The sequence below is a fragment of the Arvicola amphibius genome, chromosome 10 (assembly GCF_903992535.2).
Source record: "Arvicola amphibius chromosome 10, mArvAmp1.2, whole genome shotgun sequence".
In the NCBI taxonomy this organism is placed as follows: Eukaryota; Metazoa; Chordata; class Mammalia; order Rodentia; family Cricetidae; genus Arvicola; species Arvicola amphibius.
Window position 1 is genome coordinate 72,495,797 of NC_052056.1, and position 23,686 is coordinate 72,519,482.

A 23,686-nucleotide genomic window follows, 5' to 3' on the forward strand; every position below is an offset into this window, starting at 1 on the left:
TAAGTGTAAGCTTACGGACCACCCCCATGGGTGGGGAGAAGCTGTGTAGGGACCAGAGAGGTTTGAACTAGCACAGGAGGAAGCAGGTAGGAGCCCAGGTTATCATAGCGGCCATGCTGAAGGAAGCCTGCTAAGTAATGGCAAGGTTCACATGTAACACAGGCTCCTGGGAGGGCAGGAGGCCACTGGGGCAGCCAGCTTCTGGGTCTGGAAGTCATGGGGCTGGAGCCAACAAAACAGTCCCCTCTGTCAGGTACCTAGTCTCAGAAGCCCAGCTGAGAGGAAATGGTAAGGATGGGAAGAGCCCAACGGTGGAGGCTCCTCCAAAAGTGCATGGACAGGATGTGCGGAGTACTGTGGCCGGGCCTGGGGGCTACAGTGGGAAAAGTAGCGGGGTGATTGTGTATGGGAGAGCAATGGAGTCTGGGGAAAGCCAGCTCCAGTTCCCACGCATACTCGTGCCCTTTTATGGCTTCCTAGGGCATGTTCTATGTTTCCTACCTGCCTCTACTTCAGCAGGGAAAGTTAGGGGCAAGAGCTGCCTTCTACTTCCCCTGCCTGCCTCTGTCTCCGTCCCAGGTATGCCTGGGCCTTGCCGGTTGCTGTCACAGCGCACACCTTTAGCCAGATCCGGAGTCTGTTTTCATTCCTTCTCCCTGAGAATGACTAATGGCAAACAAGAGAGAAGGGCACGGAAGAGAAGCGAGGGAGAGAGCCGCCTTCCCACTCTGAGCCCTTGCCTCAGGCCAGTACCCTCTTCCTCTCCTGGCCTGTGCTCCCAGCGAGTAGAGTACCACCCGCAAGTGGCTGCCCAGCTCCTCCTGTGTGAGCCAACACGGAGGTGGCCCTTGGCTCCTGGAGGCAGGTGTCACTCTAAGCGCCATCAGGTGCAGCATTTCTGGACTCCCTGGGCTCCCTTGCAGGTTATCCCGACACAGTGGCAAGAACACAGAATTGTGGCCAATTAGAGTGGACTCAGCGCTGGGCTTTGCCGGTGACTGCCTCTTTGGCCGTGGGCAAGTCAAAGCCCTTTTCTGAGTTCTTCCCAAGAGAGACTAGAAGTGTGCACTCAGAAATAATCCCAGACAAGCATTCTTTGCGGCATGGAAGTAGGGCAGGGGGCTGCAAAAGCCAAATGGCAAGCCCAAGGCTCAAACGCCCGAGACTGGCACCCTAGGCTGACAGAAGTGGGTGGCCCCAGTTCTTAGCTCCCTCACCGGAAGGAGAACTGGTTTGTAGAGGAAGCCTCACCCCCACTCCTGCCGCAGGTGTGAGCTGAGTACAGGAATGAGGGAATGGAGAATGCTCAAGGTCAGACGCTAGAAGGTCAGACACACAGAAGGACCCTGATGGGAATGGGGGCCCCCCAGCTCCCTCTGCTGGGCATCCCATAACTGGTTAGAGCCCCCAACCTTGCTGGCGGCTCCCACAAAATTCAACTTTGTTTCAGCCATATTTCTGGTCTATGCAGCTTTCCTGTGGTTGTTTCAATCACATTCCGGTCCCATTCTCTAGGTTCTTAGAGGCATTTGGTTCCTCTTGCTTCTCGGCGTCTTTGGTGCCCATCCCAGTGCTCCAGCGTGGTAGACATCCAGCAGACACTTGAAAAAGGAGTGCCTACAGTGCCTCCCTCAGCCACTTGCCCTTAATCAGTTCTGAACTCTTACTGACTTTCTTACCCAGGTCCCAGCAGCCCCACCCACCCAGGGACAGGGCTGAGCTGATCCTGCAGCGGTTGGTCCTGTATTCCTCCACAGGACACATTTCCTTGCTCCTTAGGCAGCCTCGCCTTTCCTTCTAGAGACTAAGCTGGCATCACCCCTAGTGCCTTGTTCTATTTGACCCTGCTATATTCTAAGCACTAGTCACTATTTTCCCGCCAGCTTCTATATTTTCTTCAAGTTTCACATGAATAAATGATGATAATAAAAAAGAGCTAACAGGTTTTTTTTTTCTTTTTAGACATACTACCATCTCGGATACAGACCTTACATTTATTAATGAGATTGAGCATTTGTAACATTGTCATGGCATAGAAATGATTCCTACACTTCTAACAGACTACAGCGTTGATGTCAACCTGCCGAGGTCACACGTTAGAAAGAGGGCTGTCCTTTTTGCTCCGCACCTGCCTGAGCTGTGTGGGCTGTGCCTCCCACTCCACTACCCCAGGTCTGCCAGGTTCTTACTCAGCACCTGGCCTCAGCGGGGAAGGGCCCTTCCCCCACTGGCTTCCCTTTTAAATCACTGACTCGGGAGAGCTAATCTTCTGCTCCAGAGTGTGTAATTAAGGAAGACTAGACAGACTAAAACCTCCATACCCCACTCCTTATCTGCCTGCAGGGGAGCTAGACCCCTCCTGGGGTGCTCTCTATTCCTCTGCCAAGGCCCTGCTTCTCCGAGTAACCTTGTTTTGAGGTTCTGGGGTCTGAACACATCCCAGGCCTCCGGACAAAACACCAGTTGGCTGTGTACACTGACAGGAATGCAGTGGGCCTTGGAGGCCCCTCCCCTCATTATTTCTGAGTCCCGGGAAGCCCTGGCTGGGGTGGGGTGGGGGTGGGGGCGCTAGGGTGAACAGACCGAGGACAGTGTGCTGGTAATGGAATGGGCCTGAGCACCTGTTTGTGCCTGTTGAGTACCTGTTGTGTCCTCTGGCATTGGCGAGAGACAGTGTGCAGGCAGGGGTAGCCATCTGCACACTGGAGAGAAATGCCCGGGGCACTGAGCTGGACACACCCAGCTGAGCACCCGTGTACCACCAGGCTTAGACTCAAGTTGGCCCTAAAGATCTAGGCCTCCCTCCATGGGTGGAGCCCTCTAGTCAGCATTGGGAAGGGGTGGGACAATGGAAAATGTACCCCAGGAGACAGGGGCCACAGATCCCTCACTGATCCAGAGCCCCTGGAGAGGAGTAGGGAGTGGGAGTGGGACTCGCGAACCCTCAGCAAGTGTGCCGAAGCCTTTCAGGCCCACATCCCTGGAGCACCTTACACCACTGACAGTATGGGAGGGTGATAGAAGTGCCCCTCCCCCCACAGGAGCCCAGGGGCTCGCTGCTGAGGCTTCATGTTGTGGGTGTGTCCCCCTCAAGGTGAGGATCCACTGCAGGTCTCTGGGTACAGAAAGCAAGCAGTGTGGAGGTAGAGAGGCTGTCTTGAGAGCCCTCGCTGCCGGCAGCAGGTGAAGGGACCGGGGAGGAGTCAGCGACCAACTCCTATATCACCTGCCTTTTAAAGCCTCAGCTGACACCTCTTCTAGGCCTGCAGTTCCCTGCAGCCACCTAGACTTCCAGGAGGAAGCCCTGCCCTGCCTAGAGGCAGTGAACCTGTGACTGAGGTCTCCACACTTGAACGGTGCTTGTGTGCATGCACGCCCATGCTTCTAGACTTACCTAGCCCCTCTGAGGAAAACTCTAAGTTAGGATTTGCAGATACCTCAGAAACCTGTTCTAGGAAGCATTTAGGTTTACTACCGGAGGCTCGCATCTGTTATACCCTACCTCTTTTAAGTTTGCTGCCAAAGGGACCTGCTTTTCTTTGTGACTTCATAGCCTCTCCCGCCACCGCTGGGGAAGATACACTTATCACCCAAGCCCATTCCATTATTCAGAAACCATGCCCCTTGCTCATTTTCACGTCCTGACACCCCCACAAGTTTTTCTGACTCTAGAGGCTTTCTTGACCTCTTCCTGGCCCTTATGATGTATCTCCCAAGCCCTGCCAGTGTGCAGGCATGCTGTAGACGGGAATCCCAGCCTCTGCCTCTGGTGCTGGCTGGGGATTTGGTCATGGGATTGAACATCTCCCTTTCTTCCTGCCTGGGTCACACTGAGACTGAAATAAGACGTGGAAGTAAGCGGGGCCTTTGGCCTCAAGATTGGATGCACTAAATGTTTAGTGAAAAGGAGCCATTCCTGGCTTTATGTCTGTAAATGACTCGTCTTACACTTGGTCAGAGGACCCTGGGAATTGACAAGCAAGCCCCCTGGCTCTCCCTCAGGGCCTTGAGCCACAGGAGCAAAGAATTCTGGGATGGCTTGCTGGCCTCAGTTAACGCTCGACACAATGGGGCTGAACTATGAAAGAGAAATTAGGCCAGGCTAGACCTCTGCAGTTTCCCACCGACTCCAGGAAGTTGTGGAGGTCTAGCAGCCAGGAACGATTAACATGAGGAATCGAGGAGTCCCATTTTGGGCGGAGGAAGGAGAAAGGCAAGAGTCATCTTATTGCCTTTATTTCGCTGTCTGCCCAGGTGGCCCCATGACAGGGCACAGGGCCAAGCTTGTACACACTCATGCTCTCTGTGCAGGCAAGCATGTGTACAACACACACATACATACCCCCATACACACACGCGCGTGCGCACACATGTACACACACACACACACACACACACACACACACACACACACACACACAAAACACACACATCTCTGGCTCTGTGAGTCAGTCTCTGGGAGGCAAGGGCTGTTCCTCAGCCCGCTCCTGCCTGCCCTTTTACGACAGCACCAAGGGCAGGGGTGGGGCAGGGCCCTCAGCCCCCAACAAGTCCCTGTGCAAACTGGAGGTACCAGCTGGCTTCAGGATGGGGCGCCATATTTCCCCGTTTCCAGAGTCCCCTCCTCCACTTCCTGGGGGAGGGGATACTCTCTGCTTACCTGGTGGGGGCAGACCCCTGCCAGGGCTGGGGCCTGAGGAACCCAGGCTAACCCCCACCTGACCCTACCAGGATCTCCACTACTGAAGCACAGCCAAATCTGAGTTGTGAAGATTTCCCCACTGGAGAGCAGGAAGGCCTGGGCCCCGAGGCATCTGGGAGGGGTCATCACCCCCTCTTCTAACCCATCTTCAATATGAAGAGGTTTGGGGCACACTTCCTGGGAGGGAGCACAGGCCTGGAGAAGTCACAGCAAGGGTCCTCCCCAAAACTTCCATCTTCTGGACCACAGCCAAAGGCCAGACATCTCAAAGTCTGGCGGGGCTGGTCAGAATCCTTGTGCAGTCCTGGGGGCGGCACCCCCTGGATGGAGCTGAGTGTCAGACCTGCACAGGCAGGGTCTGGTTCATCTGAAGCCGCATGTCCTGGATACTGCTGAGGATCTTCTTCTGGTGGCCCGCCAAAGTGACCCCAATCCTCAGCAGATCTCTAGAGACAAAAACGCGGCCGTCAGTCCCTTCCCTTCTGCCTGCCACCCAGGGCTCAGCCGGAGCTCCTGCACAGTCCCTGCAGCTCGGGGGTACACTTACTCTGCAGTCATCTGGGTCACCAGGTCAAAGGATGCGAACCCAGCACTGACAAAGCTCTCCTTATACCTCCCCATCTTGATGGCGTCCAGCCAGTCGCCCACTGTCGTGAAGGTAGTATAGTCTGGGACTGTGCGGTCCAGGAGGGGCTGGGACATGCTGTGGACAAAAAAACCAGAGTGACCTGGTACATCCAGAGGGCTGGGAAGTAGGGTTCGGGTTGTCGGTCTGTGGGAGTTAGGATACTGACCCAGATGGGGCACTGGCGATGACCTTGAGGCTGGCAGCATTGCGGATAAGCTTGTCTAATGTGTTGACGATTTGGGAGAACTTGGGCCTGAGGTTCCGGTCCCGTACCCAACAGTCCAGCATGAGCTGGTGCAGGGCAGTGGGGCAATCCATGGGGGGTGGCAACCGATAGTCTTGCTCTACAGCGTTGATGACCTAGATGGAGGTAGGGAATCTGAAGTGAGCTCCCCCCCCCACACCCTGCCACCACCCACCAAGCGACCACTCTTCCTCAGCTCCACTCACATCCTGGTTACTCATGTCCCAGTAGGGTCGCTCTCCATAGCTCATGACCTCCCACATGACAATCCCGTAGCTCCAGACATCGCTGGCAGAGGTGAACTTCCGATAGGCTATGGCCTCTGGGGCGGTCCAGCGGATAGGGATCTTCCCTCCCTGGCAATGGGAGGAAATAAATGCCCATCACCTCGTGCTTCAAGGCTGACCCCCAGTCCTGAGCCCCTGCCTGGACAGCCCTCTCCTCCCTCAGGTCCCTCCCAGTTGCTTCCTGTACCAGGGAGCTGGTGTAGGTTGGATCTGAGGGGTCATCCTCCAGGAAGCGGGAGAGGCCAAAGTCAGACACTTTGCAGACCAAGTTGCTGTTGACGAGGATGTTGCGGGCAGCAAGGTCACGGTGCACGTAGTTCATTTCGGACAAGTACTTCATGCCAGCAGCAATGCCCCGCAACATGCCCACCAGCTGAATGACTGTGAACTGCCCATCATTGAGCTGGAGGCAAGAGGTAGGCTCAGATGGTGCCTGCTGCTTCCCCACAGGCCCCTGGCTTGCCTGCCTGTTTTCCCTAAGCCCTATGAGAATATGCTTTTGAGCTGTGTACAGATGTGTTAAACAGAGACAGGTGTGAGCTGCCCTACTATGTGTCGTGCGGCTATGCACAGCATCCCTGAGGTCCCAGTGAGAATCTAGTATGTATTACCAGCCCCGTTTTATAACTGAGGTGGCTGAGATTAGAAAAGGCAAGCATTTGCTGGATTGAGATTAAATAGGCAGTTAAGAGCAGAGCTGGCATTTAAGCCAGCTATTTTCCCATACCATTCTACCTCCCAAGATGTGCAGACTTTGAATAGGGTCTCTGACTTGACGGTGGGCATAACTGGCCCGACCTAGCTGGCTCAGGAAAGAAGAGGATTGGAAGTGGCTCTTACCCGAAGGAAGGAGTCCAGGGCACAGTTCTCCATGAACTCAGTGAGGATCATAACTGGACGACTTTTGGTGACAACACCCTCTAGGCGGATTATATTGGGATGGTCAAACTGACCCATGATAGAAGCTTCGCTCAGAAAGTCCCGCCGCTGCCTCTCGGTGTAGCCCACCTTCAGCGTTTTGATGGCCACGAACACCTCCCGGCGGCCAGGAAGTTTCAGCCGGCCTCGGCACACTTCTCCAAACTCCCCTGCGGAGCGCAGGCACAGGTCACATGGTGTTTCTGGGGTCTTCCCGGCGTTCCACCCATCTCTGCCTTGCTCCCGGGTTACTCACCTGCCCCGATCACCTCCTCGATCTTGACACAGGACACATCGATCTCCTTGGCGAACTCTCGGACGGCCTCATTGGGATCCTCGTAGGTGAAGGGGTCAATGTAAACTTTCATCCCAGGAGCAACTACGGGGGAGAGAGGAGGGCACAAGAGGATGGACTTCAGGCCATAGGCAGGGAGTTCATAGGCAGGGACCGGCCCTGCTGGGTGAACTCTTGACAGTCTCCTTGCTGAGCCTGCCCGTTCCTCTGTGCCAGGCCCGTATCCCGACCCTCCCCCACGAGAATGCTGAGGAACCACATGAGCTAGACGCCCAGGATTCCTCTTCTTGTCTTCCTCCCTCATCGCTCATCACGCTCAAGCTTCTCTCCAGTCCATCCTTCCCCTTGCTCCTTCCCACCGCCCAGCCTCGTCCAGGCCTTCAACACTATTGCAATAGCCTCCCGGCTGGGCTCTCTGCCTCTACACTTTTCCCACCCAGCTGCCCGGTGTCTTCCTGGAACAATACGTTCACTGTCTTCCTCCTCAGCTGACAGCCTTCCCAATTACCTGCGGTAGAGTCAAGTCCAAACTCCGCCTGCTGTTTAGGACCCTCCAAAGGGCTGGCCACCCTTCTCAGCCTGGCATTCTCACAGCTGTCAAACCAATCTTCTCACTACCCCCACAGCCGGGCACACAGCCGGGCACTCCACGCCCTTCACTTCCTTCCAGAGGCTCCTTGAGCCAGGCATGCCCTCCTCCCCCAACGTAAACCCTGCTCCTCCTGACACTTCCGCTAGGAAGCCTTCCTCTTTGAACTCTTGGTGTCCTTTGCCACAGGAGTTAGCACCTAATTGTTTCCTGTGTGGGGGCGGTACCTTGTTCCCACAGGACTTACAGCCTTTGGGACAGGGGTTACATCTTAGACTCTAGTGCTAGCAAGCTCAGGGGACCTGGAATGAGGGAGGGATCAGGAAATGGTACCCTGCTAGAAGCAGCCAGTCAGAAGAAGGAAGGGAGTCTCTAGGCCTACGGGAGCTAGACACTGGGGACAGAGTGACACTCACTGTACTGCTGCAGCTTCTCCGTGTACTCTGCGTCAGGGCCATGGCGCTGCTTCCTGCAGGGGCAGAGTAGAGAAGGCAAGGGTTTGGGTGTGGGAACCCATGGCTGGTGGTCGTATCTTGGGACTCTGGGTAGGGGATAGAGTCTCTGGGAGCAGGGATGAGCACAGAAGAAGACAGGGTGGGTTGGAATAGGCGAGGAACGCCCGGGCCCAGGATGGCTGCGGCTGTTAAGGGAGAGCACTATACTACTAAAAGGGAGTCTGAGTCAGTCTTTGGGGCGGCCATGGCCTGCCAGTACCTGAGGCAGACGAGAGCGATGACCACAACAACCACCATGAAGACAAACCCGGCAACGGTGGAGCCCACAATAAGGGGGAGTTGCTCTTGAAGCTGCTGGGCACCTGAGCCTGGGGATGAAGGATGGGCGGTGAGTGAAGGCCCAAGAAATATGAGCTGGTGCAGGGGCTGACATGCAGTGGCACAGGGGTGTACCTCTTTCACTCGTGGTCTCAAACTCAGCTGGGCGGCTGTATTGTCCATAACCCGCCACTGTGCGAGCCCGAACCTGAACTACATAGCGGGCATCAGGCTGCAGCCCATCCAGCTGTACGGAGTTCTTCTGGCTGGTCACGGTGGAGGCAATGCCTTTGCTCTGCAATGCCGCGAGAACGGAGGCATCTTCAGGTAGGTCTCAGAGCCGACTGACCCTCAACCATCATCAAGGTTGCCTGGTGCTTTGGCTCCGTTCCCAAAGGTCCCTAATGCTATCTGGGCGTAGTCTTGTCTCTATTCTACCCCAAGCCTCCTCCTGCCCCTTGCGATTCTTACCTTCTCAAAGTACTTCATTTCATAGTCCAAGATGACCCCATTAGGCCGCTCTGGGGGTGCCCAGGACAGGGTCAGGCTGCTCCCGGAGCGGCTATGCAAGTGGAGTGTGGGTACTTCAGATGGGGCTGGCGAAGAGAAAGGAAGACTAAGGACTTCTGAGTCTGGGCATCCTTCCTAAAGAACCCCCAGAGGTGCCTCAGCCTCTGTAGCTATGGCAAGAAGACCCAGGTCCCCCTCTCACCAGCCTGGTTGGTGGTAATATTCACAGCTGCATAGCGGGGTGGCAGAGGGCTTTTGCCTGAGACACCGTTGACTGCCTGCACCTCAAAAGTGTAGCGTGTGTGGGCCAGCAGGTGGCTAATGTGGACCCGGCGCTCCGTCAGGCCCAGCTGCCGAGGCACAAACTCCACGTTGTCATCACAACGTGAGCAGGTTGCGGGTCCCCCAGTCCCCAAGCTTCCGTGGCACTTCTTGCAAATGACGTTATAAAGGAGGTCATCCCGTCCACCAAGGTCCCGGGGTTCGCTCCATTCAAGGATCAATGAGGTCTCGTTCACATTGGAGATCACACCCCGGGGTGGAGATGGCACGGCTTTGGGGACATAGGAGAAATAAGTCAGAGGCCTAGGACAACCTTTCTGCCCACTCTGCCTTGGACACTTAATCCTAAGCACAAAATCTTCCTGCACTTACTTCTTCACTGGGGAAACAGGACTCTTGTTTACCCTACAAGATGTACAGCAGTGTCACCTCCGCCCCCCCAAGAAGCATATCTTGATTGTCCTCTCCCATCATTTTGAGTCTCAGCATTTAGCACACTACGTGGTCATTATCTGTTTCCACAATTTGATGCTAAGGCCCTTAGTGATACCTTACTCTCTTTTATATCCACTGCACCTGGCATCATGTCTGGTGTATCAAAGGCGAAGACAAGAAGAGAGCAGGGACCAACACACCCTTAGGTAGGACCTCTTATGGCTACATCTGGGCCAGGAATGCAGCAAAGGAGCAATGAGCTGGCAGGTACCTAGCTAGTTCCTGACACCTGCTAGCAGCTAGCAGGACCTTGTTAAAAAGCAGGTAGCTGGGATAAGCTGAATTCTTGTTCAAGAGCAATTGTCTCCTATGAGACATCTCATGCAAATCATCTAACCCCTTAAGTATCAGTTTCCCCATCTAGAAGGAGGGGCTATCTCCCTGCCTTTGGCTAAGCTTCAGCTTCCCCATCTAGAAGGAGGGGCTATCTCCCTGCCTTTGGCTAAGCTTCAGCTTCCCCATCTAGAAGGAGGGGCTATCTCCCTGCCTTCGGCTAAGCTTCAGTCCCCTCCCCACCCCCACCCCCGTCTAGAAGGAGGGGCTATCTCACTGCCTTCAGCTCTCTGGCCTGCCCAGAAGGAGAGACCTGCAGAGGGGAAGAGAGGAGCTCACGCACTGGTGCAGGCACTGTCGGCAGAGTCCGAGTCCGCACGGTAGAAGTTATTGTGGCAGGTGCAGATGCTGGCAGCTGACGCGGTGGTTCGGCTATTCGGGGGACAGGGGAGGCAGGGCCCCTCTCCTTGCTTTGCCTTGTAACTCCCAGGGGGACAGGCTGCAAGAGCAAAGAGGATGGCACATGTTATCTCCCTTCTCTGCAGACATTCCAACCTTCCCTCCTCTGAGAGAACCTGGCCTTTCCCAGCCTATGTCTTAGCCCCTCCAACTCCCAGACCACAGGAGCAATGCTTGTGTTGCACAACTCCAGCGACGGCTACAAGGGGCCCCTTTGCCTCACAGAGACCCTGTCAGCAGATCCCTCTTCATTCCTGTCCCCCCACTCCCCACCTGTGTCCATCACCTGGACAGTCTGACTTGTTGACGCAGGGCAGGAAGAAGAGGGGATAGGATGAGACCACGGGTGGGCCTCACACCCTGTACCCGCTGAGATGCCCCAGCTTTCCCTAAGGACACCCCAAGAGAATAATTCTCAAGAACCCTCAAGGATAGTGCCACAGTCAGTGGTAGGGCCTCCTCTGCAGACAGCTCCCAGCAAACCTCTGCTCACACCCGCCAAGGAGCAGGGAATGGGTGAGGGCTGGGCAGGAGTAAGAAGCCGAAGAAAGAGGGGGCAAGAAAACAGAAAGAAGGCAGGGGTCACCTGGAGTTCAAAGCCTCAAAGCCCCCAGGGGACCTGTCCCAAGCGACTCCGGAGCCCAGAGCCCTGAACACCCCTTCCCATCTCTTCTGTCAACCACATTCGTCCCTATGGCATGACTCTGCGCATTCCCCATGCGTAGGGTGGCCATAAAACTTATTATTAAAATCAGAATATTTACAGAGTGAAAGGGGCACTGGGATTGGAGACAGGATCACGGACATGACCGGGGACTGTCCTGCCCACACTGAAGTGACTTGTCAATCCACCCGTGTGATGACCTCTGGGAGGGGGGGGGTCACCAAGCTTTCTGAGGCCTAGAGCTGGGGCTGTGCTCTTCTTTAGGGTTTAATCTCCCCTCATGAAGGTGATATTCCATCCTAGCTCTTTGAACCAGTGGGGGAGGGGGCAGAGGCCAGGCCAGCCTGGTTGCTATGGGAACCAGCCTGCACTTCCTGCCAGGGACCTGCAGAGTGTTAGCCCTTCTTCAGGCTGTCAGGCTCATCACCCCCACCCGCTTTCTACACTTGGGAAGAGGAAGTTTCCAGCAGGTTCCTAAAGAGAAGCAGAGGGGGGCCGGAGAGGCAACCCCAAACCGGGGCCTCACAAGGCAGGTCAGGTTGATGGCCTGGCCTCCTCACACAGGGGGCTATGATAAGAGCCATTCCCACTCTGGAAGGCACCATCACAAGTCCCACAGAGGAGTGGGCAGAGGGAAGAGACAAGACCCTCACCCCTTGCCGGACTTCAACTCTGGGTGGAGATTTAAAGCCAGCTCCGACATTCCCTAGCTGGGAGGCCGGCCGAGCAGAACCTCCCCGAGTCTCCATGTTCTTTGGCAAAATAGAGAGAGAAATGGAATCACTCTGCAGGGTAGTGGTGAGGCTCAGGCGAGAGCGGCTGGGAAGCCAGTAGATCAGGAAGTCTGATGAGACTCAGCCAGTCTCCTGCCCGGCCTGTGAATAGGGACTTGAACAATCCCTATCCTCCATTTGTCTGCACACTCCTGGGACCGGTGACTCCCAGCAGAAGGGGACACGAGCTCCTGGGGCAGGGAATCATTTGCTCATCCCTATTTACAGTCTTGGGAGACAATCTCTACCACTGCTCCATTTTGCAGGAGGAAGCCAAGGTTAGCATGGTTGGATAACTCTCACAGGCTCACAGAAGTGGTTAAAGTGAGGACTGGGGGCAGGAGGGAGCCGGCCTCTAGCTACTGTGCCATCCACACGGCCTCCCAGGAAACGTGAACCCTTAGGACAAAGTGATGCCCACAGCAGAGCCCCTCTAGAACTTTCGCCATGAAGTGGACACTGGGGAAAGGACCAAGGGGACATCTCTGCCAGCCTCAAAAGTCTGCCCCCATTCGCAGGGCTTACTTGTCAAGCATTCACAAGGTCTCTAGTTCATTTAAAGCCTCCATCTCTCTTGTTCCTAATCTCCCCTGCTTCAGCTCTCTGGTCCTGGGGACTGCAGGCAGAAAGACTTGTGCATGCCAGGCAAGTGCGCCCTCAACTTGGTTTTCCTCCTCTCTTCCTTGAGCCTACTTTTCTTTCCCTCCTTCCTCAGGCCCCACTTACCCCGGCACTGGGACTCCTTGGCAGCTGGCTCATGGCCAGTAGCGCAGGTGCAGGCGCCAACGGGCACCATCCACTCCCCATCGCCATTGCAGTAGAGCTTGAGAGGCACTGACACCTCCACAGCGTTAGGGATGCAGGTGCCGGGGGCAATGACCAGCGAGGTGGGCTCCGCCCCCGTGAGGGTCTCGGGGAAGAGCGCGAAGCCGGCAGTGGTGGATGCACACTTCTTGTAGAAGGCACGCACAGAGATGAGTGACATGCAGGCACCTTGGTCCTGGAAGGCCAAGTAGAAGCCAGCCTTGGAGAGCGGCCCGAAGCTGCGCACCTTGGTGTTGACGCGCCCGGCATCGAGCCGGGAGAAGCTCTCATCCGGTGCGATGGTGTCTACTTTCACATAGGGGTTCTCCATCCAGAAGGGAGAGGAGGCCGAAGCCACATCGCTGTCAGCCTCATAGTAGAAAAGGTTGAAGGTTTCCTTGCAGGAGCCGGGAATGTTGGGGATGCTGTTGCAGTCTCGCACTGTGAACTTGAGCTCCACGTAGACGCGCTGCACTTCCCTCCGCCAGATAAAACCCGTGCGAAGCCAGTTGTTCTGACTGGACTCACGTACGTTACACACCTGATACGTTCGGATAGGGTTCATGGCTTCATCGTAGCCACTTACTTCTTCCCACTGAGTGTGGACCAAATGAAAAAGAGAATGAGCCATTTCCGTCGTGTCTGGGGTACTTCTGTGGCAGGTGGCTGAGCATGCACACACAGGTTCAAAACCCAGGTTACTGGGTGACCATGTCACTCAACCTCTCGGCGCCTCAGTTTCTCGGTTCGAAACCAAGAGATCATTAACATACTCGAGGAATACAGAACTCAGTGAAGAGAGCACCCAGAGCAGCGCCGAGACCTTGGGAAGCCTGGGGTGAGTCCTATGTGTGTGTGATCTTGGGGGGTCTCGGTTTCATCGCCGAGTGAGGCTGACTGGAGTTAAATGAGGTTGCGAGGAACTGAACAGCGCAACTTGGCTAATCTGGCCTGACAGAGAAAGCATTTGGTGAACGCTGGCTGTCGACACTACCGACACATTTCATTGTCACGAAAATTCCACAAGAAATCCAAGGCTTATAGAAGAGACGGACCAGCCCACATCACAGGTGGCCTGGTGACGGCAGAGCCTGTACTGTCATCACACCTAGGGCCCCAGGGCTCAGCCTAGCCACGAAGGCCACCTGGGGACGTTCATTCCAATAACAGAGAGAGACTAGAATGGTAGGAATTTAATAGTCAAGAAATTGAGGCCCAGAAAAGGCAATCGCCCTGCTCAAGACACACAGTGTGGTAGAGAGCTGGGGCTCAGGCTTCTTCGTGGTTCATCCTTCCTTCCTCCCCTCCCCCCCAGGTTCTCACTATGTAGTGCTGGCTGTCCTGGAACTCACTATGTAGACCATGCTGTCCTAGAACTCACAGAGATCCCCATGCCTCTGCCACTATGCTCTGCATTGCCTCCTGGGTGGGAGGGGGATGGTCTGGATGGACTTGGAAGGGCCACTGGGTCAGGGTGACAGGACAAAGAAGGAACAACAGACAGAAGAATGAGAGACACGAACATTCTAGGAGGTGAGGACAGAGGCAGCCCATGTCCGGACCTTGGAGGGAGAAGGTGTGACACCAACCAATAGTCAGTAGAGAAGATGGGGACATCTTACCCCACTTTCTGGATGAGATGTCCATGCCAGTTCAGACGTCACCCATTTCGTGTCCATGAGGGTCTCTGGGGGAACATCAGGAGGAAACATCAGGTCAGCCAACCTCAGAATGAGGAAGTCACCCACGGAAGGCGGTAAGAAAACAGTTCCCAGCAGGCACAACCTCTCCCAAATCTCCAAAGAGCCCATCCCTTTCCTCAGAGGTGACCCTGAAGTCATCCCCAGAGGTGTCACAATTCCAAAGGTGTCAGTCAGTCTAGCTGGCTAGGGGTAGAGGCCTGCCTCTGACCCCGGGCCTGGGTTAAAGAAGCTGGAGCAAAGGCTGGCTCACACACCTCAGGCTCTGCTAATCTCCACACAAAGGGGCCAGCAGGGCCTTTATCCTGGAACAAAGGGCTTGTGGGCTTCAGACCCTGCAGTCCGGCCTCCCCTGACTCCATTCCCAGCACAAAGGCCCAGCCTCACACACTGCCCTGGGGAGGGAAGGGAAGAGCGGTAGCAGGCCTCGGCCTGCTCCCAGCCTCCCACTCAGCCACCTGTGGGGGCTGAAGCGAGGACGCTCTCTGAGGTAAAAGGGGCAATTGATGCCCAGGACTTGGTTCATGAGAACCATGGAGAAACCGCTGCTCACAGTCCTCTACAGGAGACTGAAGCCCTAAATAGAGTTGGTGTAGTCTGGTAAAGCTGTTAGGACCGGGGCAAGGAGCCGACGGGAGCTCAAGTGAGTAAAGTGCAGGTCCAGCTGACTCAGTACTCAGTAGCCAATCCCTCTGAAGGGACCAGAGATCGGGCGGGGAGGCACATGCTTATAATCCTAACACCATGGGGTTGAGGATGAGAGGATGGGGGGGGGGTTCAGCTTAGTCTAGGGTACACACTGAAACTGTCTTAAAAACAAACAAAGCTTAGAAACTGCGTCCCAACCAAACTTCTGCCTCCAGGAAACCTTTCTTGGATTTCCAAGTCAGGTGAGTTGCTTTCCTCACTGTCTCAGGGCCAGCCCCCCTCTGTCCCGAACTTGGGGTTTCCGGTCAGGTCAGCTAGCTCAGTCACGGGAAGGGAATGTTCCACACACGAACTTGCATCCCTAAAGCCCAGTTCTGAGCTTTGGCTAGACAACTGAAGACAGCGTGACTCCAAGATCGGACCTAGCACGATACCGGGAAGGGAAGGGACTCCCAACTTCTTCCCTGTAGCCTGAGAGCCAAGACAGCCTCAACTTTGGGTTTGATGGGCAGGGCTGCCTCAGAACTTCGAGAGGCTGTCATGTCACATTCTTGGTGGGGTAGCTGAGGGTCCCTAGAAAACCTGAACCCCACATGTTCCTGCAGAACCTGGCAGAGAAGCCAGTGGATGGGTAGCGAAGGGGTAGAGTGTAGCAGGCACGCACTGCGAGGAGCTACACAGCTGGTGGTCCTTTCAGGGCCGGCCACATGGCACACAAGTTGTCCCAGCCTTCTGTGGCAGACAGACCAACAGACACACATCTGTCAGGTGGTCCTTCAGGGAAGCAGAGATGGGCAAAAGCAGAGACAGGAAGGCAGAGCAGGGGCTTAGAGAAGATGGGCCAAGCAGGAGGGACTCTGGCAGGCTGGGACCAGACAGCAGGGATGCTGGGCAGCGGACTATAACAGACAGTAAGATGAAGAGACAAGAAGGCCCAAAGAGACATCGACGGAGACGGAGAGTGCCAAGTGGCCTCTTCCCCAGCCGGCAGCCTGGAATAGTCCTGTCCCTGGGAGCAGCCGATCCGCGCAGAGCCAAGCACACCCCCTCCCCCAGCCAACCAGCCGGCCAGTCCGCCTGCTTGTCTGCCCGCCGCCGCCCGCCGCTGCCCGCCCGCCGGAGCAGGCAAGGGCTCCCACTGCTCCCGCGCGCTGCCTCCCACCTCCCTCTCCCTCACTTCCTTCTGCTCAGCCTGTGCCAAACCCATCTGGAACTGTTTAAACCCAAATATTCAGCCCCCTCCCCCTCCAGCCAGATTCCTCCACAGTTTAAAACAAGCCCTGCGCTGGCTCCGGGAGGAGGGGAGGGGGAGGAGAGAGGGGAGGGCAGAAGGCGGGCGCAAGAGGAGGGAGAGAGGGAGGCTCTTCATTTCTGTTTAATTTCTGGAGAGGGAGGGAGTGGATCAGCCTTTGGCCATCGCTCAATCTCGGCACATTTTTCCCATTAATGAGGAGAGGACTTGGGTTTCCAGGCCTCTGTGCCTGAGGAAGGGCCCCGGCTCCGGTCACCCGGGTGGGGAGGAGGCGGGCCGCTCTGGTTTCCCCACTTCTTTAGGGGAGAGGAGGGGCCTGTTCCTTGCAGTCTGCCCCAAGAACGGGAGGGAGGTCTAGGGCAGACAGAGTATCAGTACCCTGGACTAGCTGAAGATTATAGCACCCATCTGCCCATGGTACTGGGAGGGAGATCTTTTCTCTGCAGTGAAGACACAGCACAGGGGCTAAGAACAAAAGAGCAACGTGAGCAAACCTCCAAATACTCCTAGCTGCTGCTTACACACAGAGCCCACCCCCACCAGGTGGCTGTGGAAGGAGATGAGAAAGGGGGGGCCACCCCAAGACCCCGAAAAGTCACTGGGAGGCTAGTGATCTGGAACGGGGGCTTCGATGCAACACCCTTTCCGTTTTCCACAGGGCCACAGCCATAGCAAGGAGCTGTGACAGAGACGGCTCTCACCTATGGACAAACACAGCAGTTGCCCAGGCAGGACCCAGTTCTCAGCGGTTGGGCTTGTTTCCCACTACCGGGACCAAAGAAGGGCAAGTCAACACATATGGTGGACAAATACACACAGAGCCATAGCCACCCGCGAACACGCACACGGCCCCCCACACAGCTAGTCTGTCTTTTTCAGACACACAGATGCACATGGCACAAACGGATTAGCCTCCTTAGCCAGTCCCAGTCAGCGAATCTTCCTTCCACACAGAACCGGCTAGCCCTAGGCAGACCCACTCTCAGCCACACAGCCTTCCTAAGGACAGGCACACCCAATCCAGCAGGACATTGTCCTCACACACAACCTCACAGCTACAAGTCCTGCATATAAAGATTTCTCTTCTTAGACCTTAACACTCTCTTACACAGTCACATGGAAAACATACTACAGCCCTGTGAAGGCGCATGAAAATGCAATGTAAGAATCAATCATTAGCCTGGAGGTGATGGTGCACACCCTTGATCCCAGCACTCAGGAGGCAGAGGCAGGAAGATCCCTAAGAGTTGGAGGCAGAGGGAATTCCAGGACAGTCAAGGCTATGCAGAGAAATCTTGCCCCCTCCCTAAAAAAAAAAAAAAGCACCACTCTCACTAAAGTAAGTGTGACAACTTGGAGGGTCTACGTGCAGCAGACACACACTGAGCTGTAGTAGTGCAAAGGAAGAGCTGGGAGAAGGTGCTCTCGTCCTGCCTCTCAAAAAGGCAGGGCAACCCCGGTTCTGCTTCCTGTTGTCCTAGCTAAGGCAGGAGCTGTCAGTCAGGTCACAAGGCTGGGGGTGGGGCAGGGGCATTGAGATGATTCTGGGCGTGGTTGGGTGCGGCCTCCCCAGGTATAGCCCCTGCCTAAGCAGCAAGCCACTCTTCTGGCAGCAAAATGGCAGTGTGTGGAGGAGTCCTAAAGCCGTGAGGAGGGAAGCGCCATTCAGTTTGGCTCAGGAGCTGGCGTACTTAAGTTGGAGACTTGGCCCGATGGGGGCATTGTGGACGCCCAGGCTTGTCTCTGAGGGTCTCATTTGACCACACTAGTGCAAGAGCGCAAGCTGAGAGCCTTGCTGTCTGCCCTGGTGAAGGGTCAGGCCCACTCAACTTTATTGCGTTACCAGACCCCACAGCACCTCCCGGTTCCAAGTCACTCAGAACACTCCACCTTGGAGCAGAAGAGCCACGGAGGGCCCAGGAAACAAAAAAACAGAGACAGAACCAAGAAGCCTTTGGCCTAAACCCAAACTGAGGACTCTGAGGTAGTAGGAAAGGTCATATTTCAAGGTTAGGAAAGTAGGGGGTAGGGTGGGCAGAGGAGGACAGGGTCTGGGCAGAAAGGGGTGCCCTGAAGTCTGTGACAGGTCGGAGAAAACTACCTCTGCCATCCTCATCCCAACAGTCCCTACCTTGTTCCCAAGCAGGGGATCAGGCTCCACATTTCTTATTCCAGTCATGTGTCAGTTTGTGTTGTGTGCATGTACCAGCTGGGAAGGCCTGAGCCGGCAAGGGTTTGGGGGACCCTCCTATAGGATGTGAGGTGTGTGTGTGTGCACATAAGTAGGTAGTTGTAATGGAGGTTTTTGCTGTGGTTTCTTTTTGGTTTGTTTTGAGTTGCCTGGCTTCCCCAGGGCCACTTTTACATCCTTGGTCCCCACATCAGGGATGGTGGGGAGGGGACCGTCTCCCAACAGAGAACACATTTTGTTTTTCATTCTTCCCCTCAGATCATGGGGATTTATAATTAAATAAACCTGAGAGGGAGAAGAGGGGAGAAACACAGGGCAGGGAGCCCAAGGGCCTCAATGTTCCCACCCTGGCCGGCTCTGCCAGTCAGCCTGGACCGTAGACAGCTGGCCCTGGTAGGAGGCCTCCATCTCTCCTTGAGATTGCTGGGACAATGGTCTAACCAGGAGTTGAGGCGGAAGGCCATGGGAGACTTGGCCTTAGGATAGCCCTTGGGCCAAGGGGCCACTCCCACCCCATCAGGTACCCAGCTGCCACCTCCCCCTGCCCAAGCCTGACAAACCAGTTTGACTCAGCACAACAGGCAGGCCTACAATTTTCAAACTATGCAGGCCTGGTGATTCAGCCTCTTCTGCTGTTTGATTAGTGGAAGGCTAGTGGCGAGGCCTTGCCCACAACAACCAGGCTTCAGCTCTCAGCTGCTTGGGCAGCGGTGGCAGCCCTGGCCGAGAGCAGGGCAGTGAGAAACAAATTGGTTCTCCTACATGCTTGCTGCTGTCTTTCCTCAGATCTGAAGCTCTGGTGACAAATAAGAACAGGAGGTGGGGGCCGCAGTGGGGCGGTGGTTGGAGGAATCCCAGAGACAAGAGAAAGAGGTGGGAAGCAATCCACGATAATCCCGGGCTGTGACCCCTGGCAGTTCCCACATTCTCAGGGTCACACCAGCTAACCTCGGAGGACAGAGGCTTGCTGCTGTTTCTCCCCCAGGGCCAGCGCCTCTGCAGTGAGGACTTAACTAGCAGGGCTAAGTGGGGTGTCCCCACCCCACCTCTTACAAGCTGGAGCTCTTTCTCTTTTCACGGAAAGGTTGACTCCCAGCTGGGACTTTCTCAAATACATACAACTGACCTGTGGCTCTGATACCAGTCCTCATCCCAGGTCCCGTTCTCAGCTTGTTTCACCCCACTGAACACCTCTTTCCCACTTATTCATGGTCCTGACTGGTAGAATGGTCTAGGCTATGGGGAACCAGAGAAAAACGCTTAAAGGAAAAGTGTGCGATGAAGTGGCCTCACAGTTCCCAGGGCAGTGTGTGTGTGTGTGTGTGTGTGTGTATTCATGCCTGCGCTGTGGGGCGGTCGAAGCGTAAAGGGGGGAGTGGCAGTTTTTCAGCTAGAAAGGACTAGTAACATCCTAATTCTGCCCAAATGGAAAACTAAAATGAGATCCTGGGATCTTGGTAAACTCCAAGTGTGCAGAGAACGAACAGGAACCTGGTGTCAGGCAGCACCCAACTTGTGGGTACACCATGGGCAGCACCCCCAGCTCAGAGACCCTGAGCCGAAATACAAGGGCAAACCACCTGAAAAGTTTGGGAGCTGGTGATGGATCATCGGAGGACACATTGGACACGGTCTCGAGGACCTGAAGTCCGCCCATCACTTCCTCCAAGCCCCAGAAGACAGCTGCTATCTGGTCAGGGGTCTGGTCTCTTTTATCTTTCCTCCTATGCCTCAGCTTTCCAGTCCAGCTTTTTCCTCCTCATTTCTTCCTTTCAGCCCCCCCCCCAGCAGAAGGACACTTCTCACAGCTCCCCTAAGAGCCACCCTGGGGTAATAATAGTAATAACACCTAGTCCTTGAATAGCAACAACTGGGCTAAGTCCTGTCCACACACTAACAATTCAGTCTGGTTGGTACCGTTCCCACGGGAGAGCAGGAACTGGAAGCAGGTAGACTGTAAGGGTAGGCTCTACTCAACACCTATGTCTCTTCTCTCTCTCACAGGGTCTGAGGCATTGCAAAAATGAAGGCAATGATGAAAACCACACTTGTAGGCCCTGCCACTTTCCAGGGACACCCTCACTGGCCTAGCATCCCTCAGCCTGGCACTTGCTCTGACTCCCTTTCACAGCTGATCACAAGGGCCTCTCAGTCACTCCTTGGCCCAGAAGACTTGGAGACCAGCTACTCGCTAGGGCCTGCCTCAATGGGTCTGAGGACTGTGAGGGAAGAACAGGAGGAAGGGAAGGGCCTCCTCAGGTAGCTTTGCTCATCTTCCCCAACTCACACTCCCCTACACACCGCTCTGCACCATTACCTACCACACTCCACAAAAGGGGCCAGAGGACAGGTGACACACAGCTCTGCTAAGTGTATGTCCCAGAGTGCATGTGCCCGTGTTACCTCTCCTGAGCTAAGACAGTCACAGAGTGGGAACTCCATAGGCTCCCTGGCTCACACCCTTAAGGCAATCAACAACAAAGCCCCACACTGGCTTCTCACGCCTGAGATCCTATCATACACATGTGGGTGAGTGTGTGTAAGTGTGGGTGCAACCTCGGTGGTGTCTCTGTCTAAATTTGCATGTGTCTACCCAGGTGAATAAATCTGTTAGCAGAGTGGGCTCCAAAATAATGGGGACAATTTCCCAACTGGAGGAAATTCCAAAGCACCCAAAACCTCTAAGAACTGTTTTAGCGATTTTTAAATTCCAATCTTTACGTTTACACTGTGAATTTAAGGACAGAACCAAATTTCATAGGGTTCATTTCATGTTTTTGTTCCTCAACTAAAAGTGTCGAGATCTGTCCAAGACACCAAACCTTAAGTACTGCCTATATGCCAGTTTCCCCTCAAATTCCGTGCTGCTCCCCCCCTCCACAATAAGGGAGGCTTTCACTCCTCACTGAAAGTGTTTACAATTTTTTGTAACACCGGGGGAACTGTATGTGACTCTAGCCTGTGTTAGTGACCTGTGCCGGTGTTCCCTGTGGGTTCATGTCAAGTGGCGTAAGTGTGAGCTCTCTTGTCTGGGCCAGTAACACTCGGGCTGTTTGTTTGTTCAAGTTCAATCTTTTCTCAGCAGCAGCAGCAGCAGCACTCTTAGTAGGTTTCACAGAACTCACAGACAAGGCTGACCTTTTCCCGCCGCGGATGACTAGTAAATAGCCACTCGGATCGGGAGCTACCCGGGCAAACCCTCATTTGTGAGGTTCAGTGGAAGCCCAAGCCCACAGAGGGTCTTGCTAGAAGTGGGGGTGGGGTGGGTCCGAGAATGTGTACAACAGACACACACCTCATGTGTAGCTGGCACTTGAGAAACCATAAACAATGACAGGCCCCTCGCCTCTCCACCCCCGCAGCCATCCCCTGACAAAGCCGGGTGCATACACTCACGCTCACAGTTAACTCCAACGGGTTCCCAACCAGCGCAGCCCCCCCAACCTGGGGAGTCCCGCTTCACCCCGCCCAAGCGTCCAGTCCCGTAGCCCCTGCCTTGTCTGCTGGGTCGCCCACATTTCCTCGCCTTCCGAGGTGCGAAACCCCGAGGGTCTCGTTTCTCTGCTGAGAGTGTAGGCTATTTCCACAAAAACCCACGGCCGAACTGCGGCTTTTGGGAGTTGGTGCGGAGTCCAGCTGCCAGCAGTTCCCCCAAGCAAGGCTGCGGAGCCGGCTAGAGCCCAGAGCCTCCTTGGACGTGTGCTCAGCCCGTGGCCCCACACGGCGGGGCTCCCTGATAGCGCGCGGAACCCCGACGCCGCTCACCTTCCAGCGCCCAGCAGCCGGCGGGCAGCAGCAGCGGCAGCAGCAGCCGAGCGAGCAGCGGCAGAAGCCCCGGCGGCGGGCGGGCTCGGGCCATAGCCCGGGGCGCTCGGGGGGCCGAGCGGGGCCGCGCCGGCGGGGCCGAGGGCGCCCGAGGAGAAGGCTCGCGTACAGTCCAAGAGATCCCGGCAGGGAGGGGGCACAAAGCAGACGGGCGGCTCCGTAACCGAGGTGTCGCCCAACCCCGCGCTCCGGGGAGATGCCGGCAGGTCGGTCCCGCGGGAATCTGGACGGACCGGTCCAGGAGGATCCGGGGTGCTGCGTGACTCGACACTGGAAGACTCGCGAGGCAGAGGGCGCAGGTGGTCGCGGCTCTCGGGGTACAGTCCACGGCGGGCCGAGCTCGGATCCCGGGCTCCGGGTGCGTGCGCCGTCCGAGGTAGGAGCCGGGATCTAGCTGCGCCGCTCACGTACTCACTTCTACTGGTCCTCGCGTTGGAGCGGCCGCTCTGGGCGAGAGGGGCGGGCCTACCGGCCTGCCCGTCAACACTCCGACCACGCCCCCAGAGTCCGGCCGCCCACTCACAGACCGCCCAGCCAGCTGGTTCGGCAGCGAGAGCACTCCGCTGGAGTTCAGTTGGCCGCTCCTCCACCGAGCCCACCCTCGGTGTCTTGGGGCCTGGAGCAGGAGGAGCTAAGTAAAAGATGAATTAGATTGGGCGGAGCCAAACTGTCCATCAGCCGGATAATCCCGCCTCTTTCGCCCATTGGCGATTAGTAACCAGCATGAGTCCTAGGTGATAACCAGATAGAACGAGCTGGGGGCGCCCCCCTGTGGCTAGCAGACCCCTGGGTCTCTGTCTAGCTTTTTTTCTCCCATGCACGTCCAGACCTAGCATAGGCCTTAGCAAGTGGGGAAAGAGCTGGGGGTGGAGTTTACCCACACTGTCAGAGACTACTCCCAGGGCTTCTCAAGGGTTTATTTATTCGTCCATTTAGATGTGATAATTTGTTTAATAAATACTTTTGAGCACCGCCAATCCCCCAATATATCAAAGAACTGCTAGGGCAGAGAAGCCCGTGTTATCCTGAGCTATGTGAGCTGTGGAGGTACGTTTAAAGCTCACAGCCAGGGGTAACAAGCATTCCCGCAGAGAAAGAACCTAGATTTTTGAAGCACACATGAGGATCATTACTAACGGCATCTGAGTGACAATATGAAAGAGGATGAGTAATGCGCGTATTTCCAGTGAGAGAACACGTATTTCGTGTTAAGACCTAGAATTGAAGAATCTGAAAATTCAGAATAGCTTAGGTGTGGAGTCAGAGATGAGAGGCAGAAAGAGGCTGAGAAGTAGGTGTGGGGGGGGCTATATAATGAGTCCCATATATGTATACATATATATGAATATATAAATATATATTTAATATATGAAT

General features: G+C 55.4%; 1 protein-coding gene across 1 annotated transcript; it reads right to left on the minus strand.

Annotated features, from left to right (window-relative positions):
- Positions 1-4,470: 4,470 nt before the first annotated feature.
- Positions 4,471-22,346, minus strand: Ephb3 (EPH receptor B3). Its single transcript, XM_038345308.1, is given in 19 exon segments — positions 4,471-4,774; positions 4,776-4,816; positions 4,819-4,879; positions 5,046-5,148; positions 5,250-5,405; positions 5,497-5,690; positions 5,781-5,930; positions 6,049-6,264; positions 6,702-6,949; positions 7,036-7,158; positions 8,080-8,132; positions 8,378-8,486; positions 8,572-8,731; positions 8,908-9,032; positions 9,149-9,499; positions 10,340-10,495; positions 12,619-13,291; positions 14,319-14,383; positions 22,253-22,346. Coding segments are annotated over 19 exon segments (3,270 nt in total). The 3' UTR covers positions 4,471-4,582.
- Between the last annotated feature and the right edge of the window lie 1,340 nt (positions 22,347-23,686).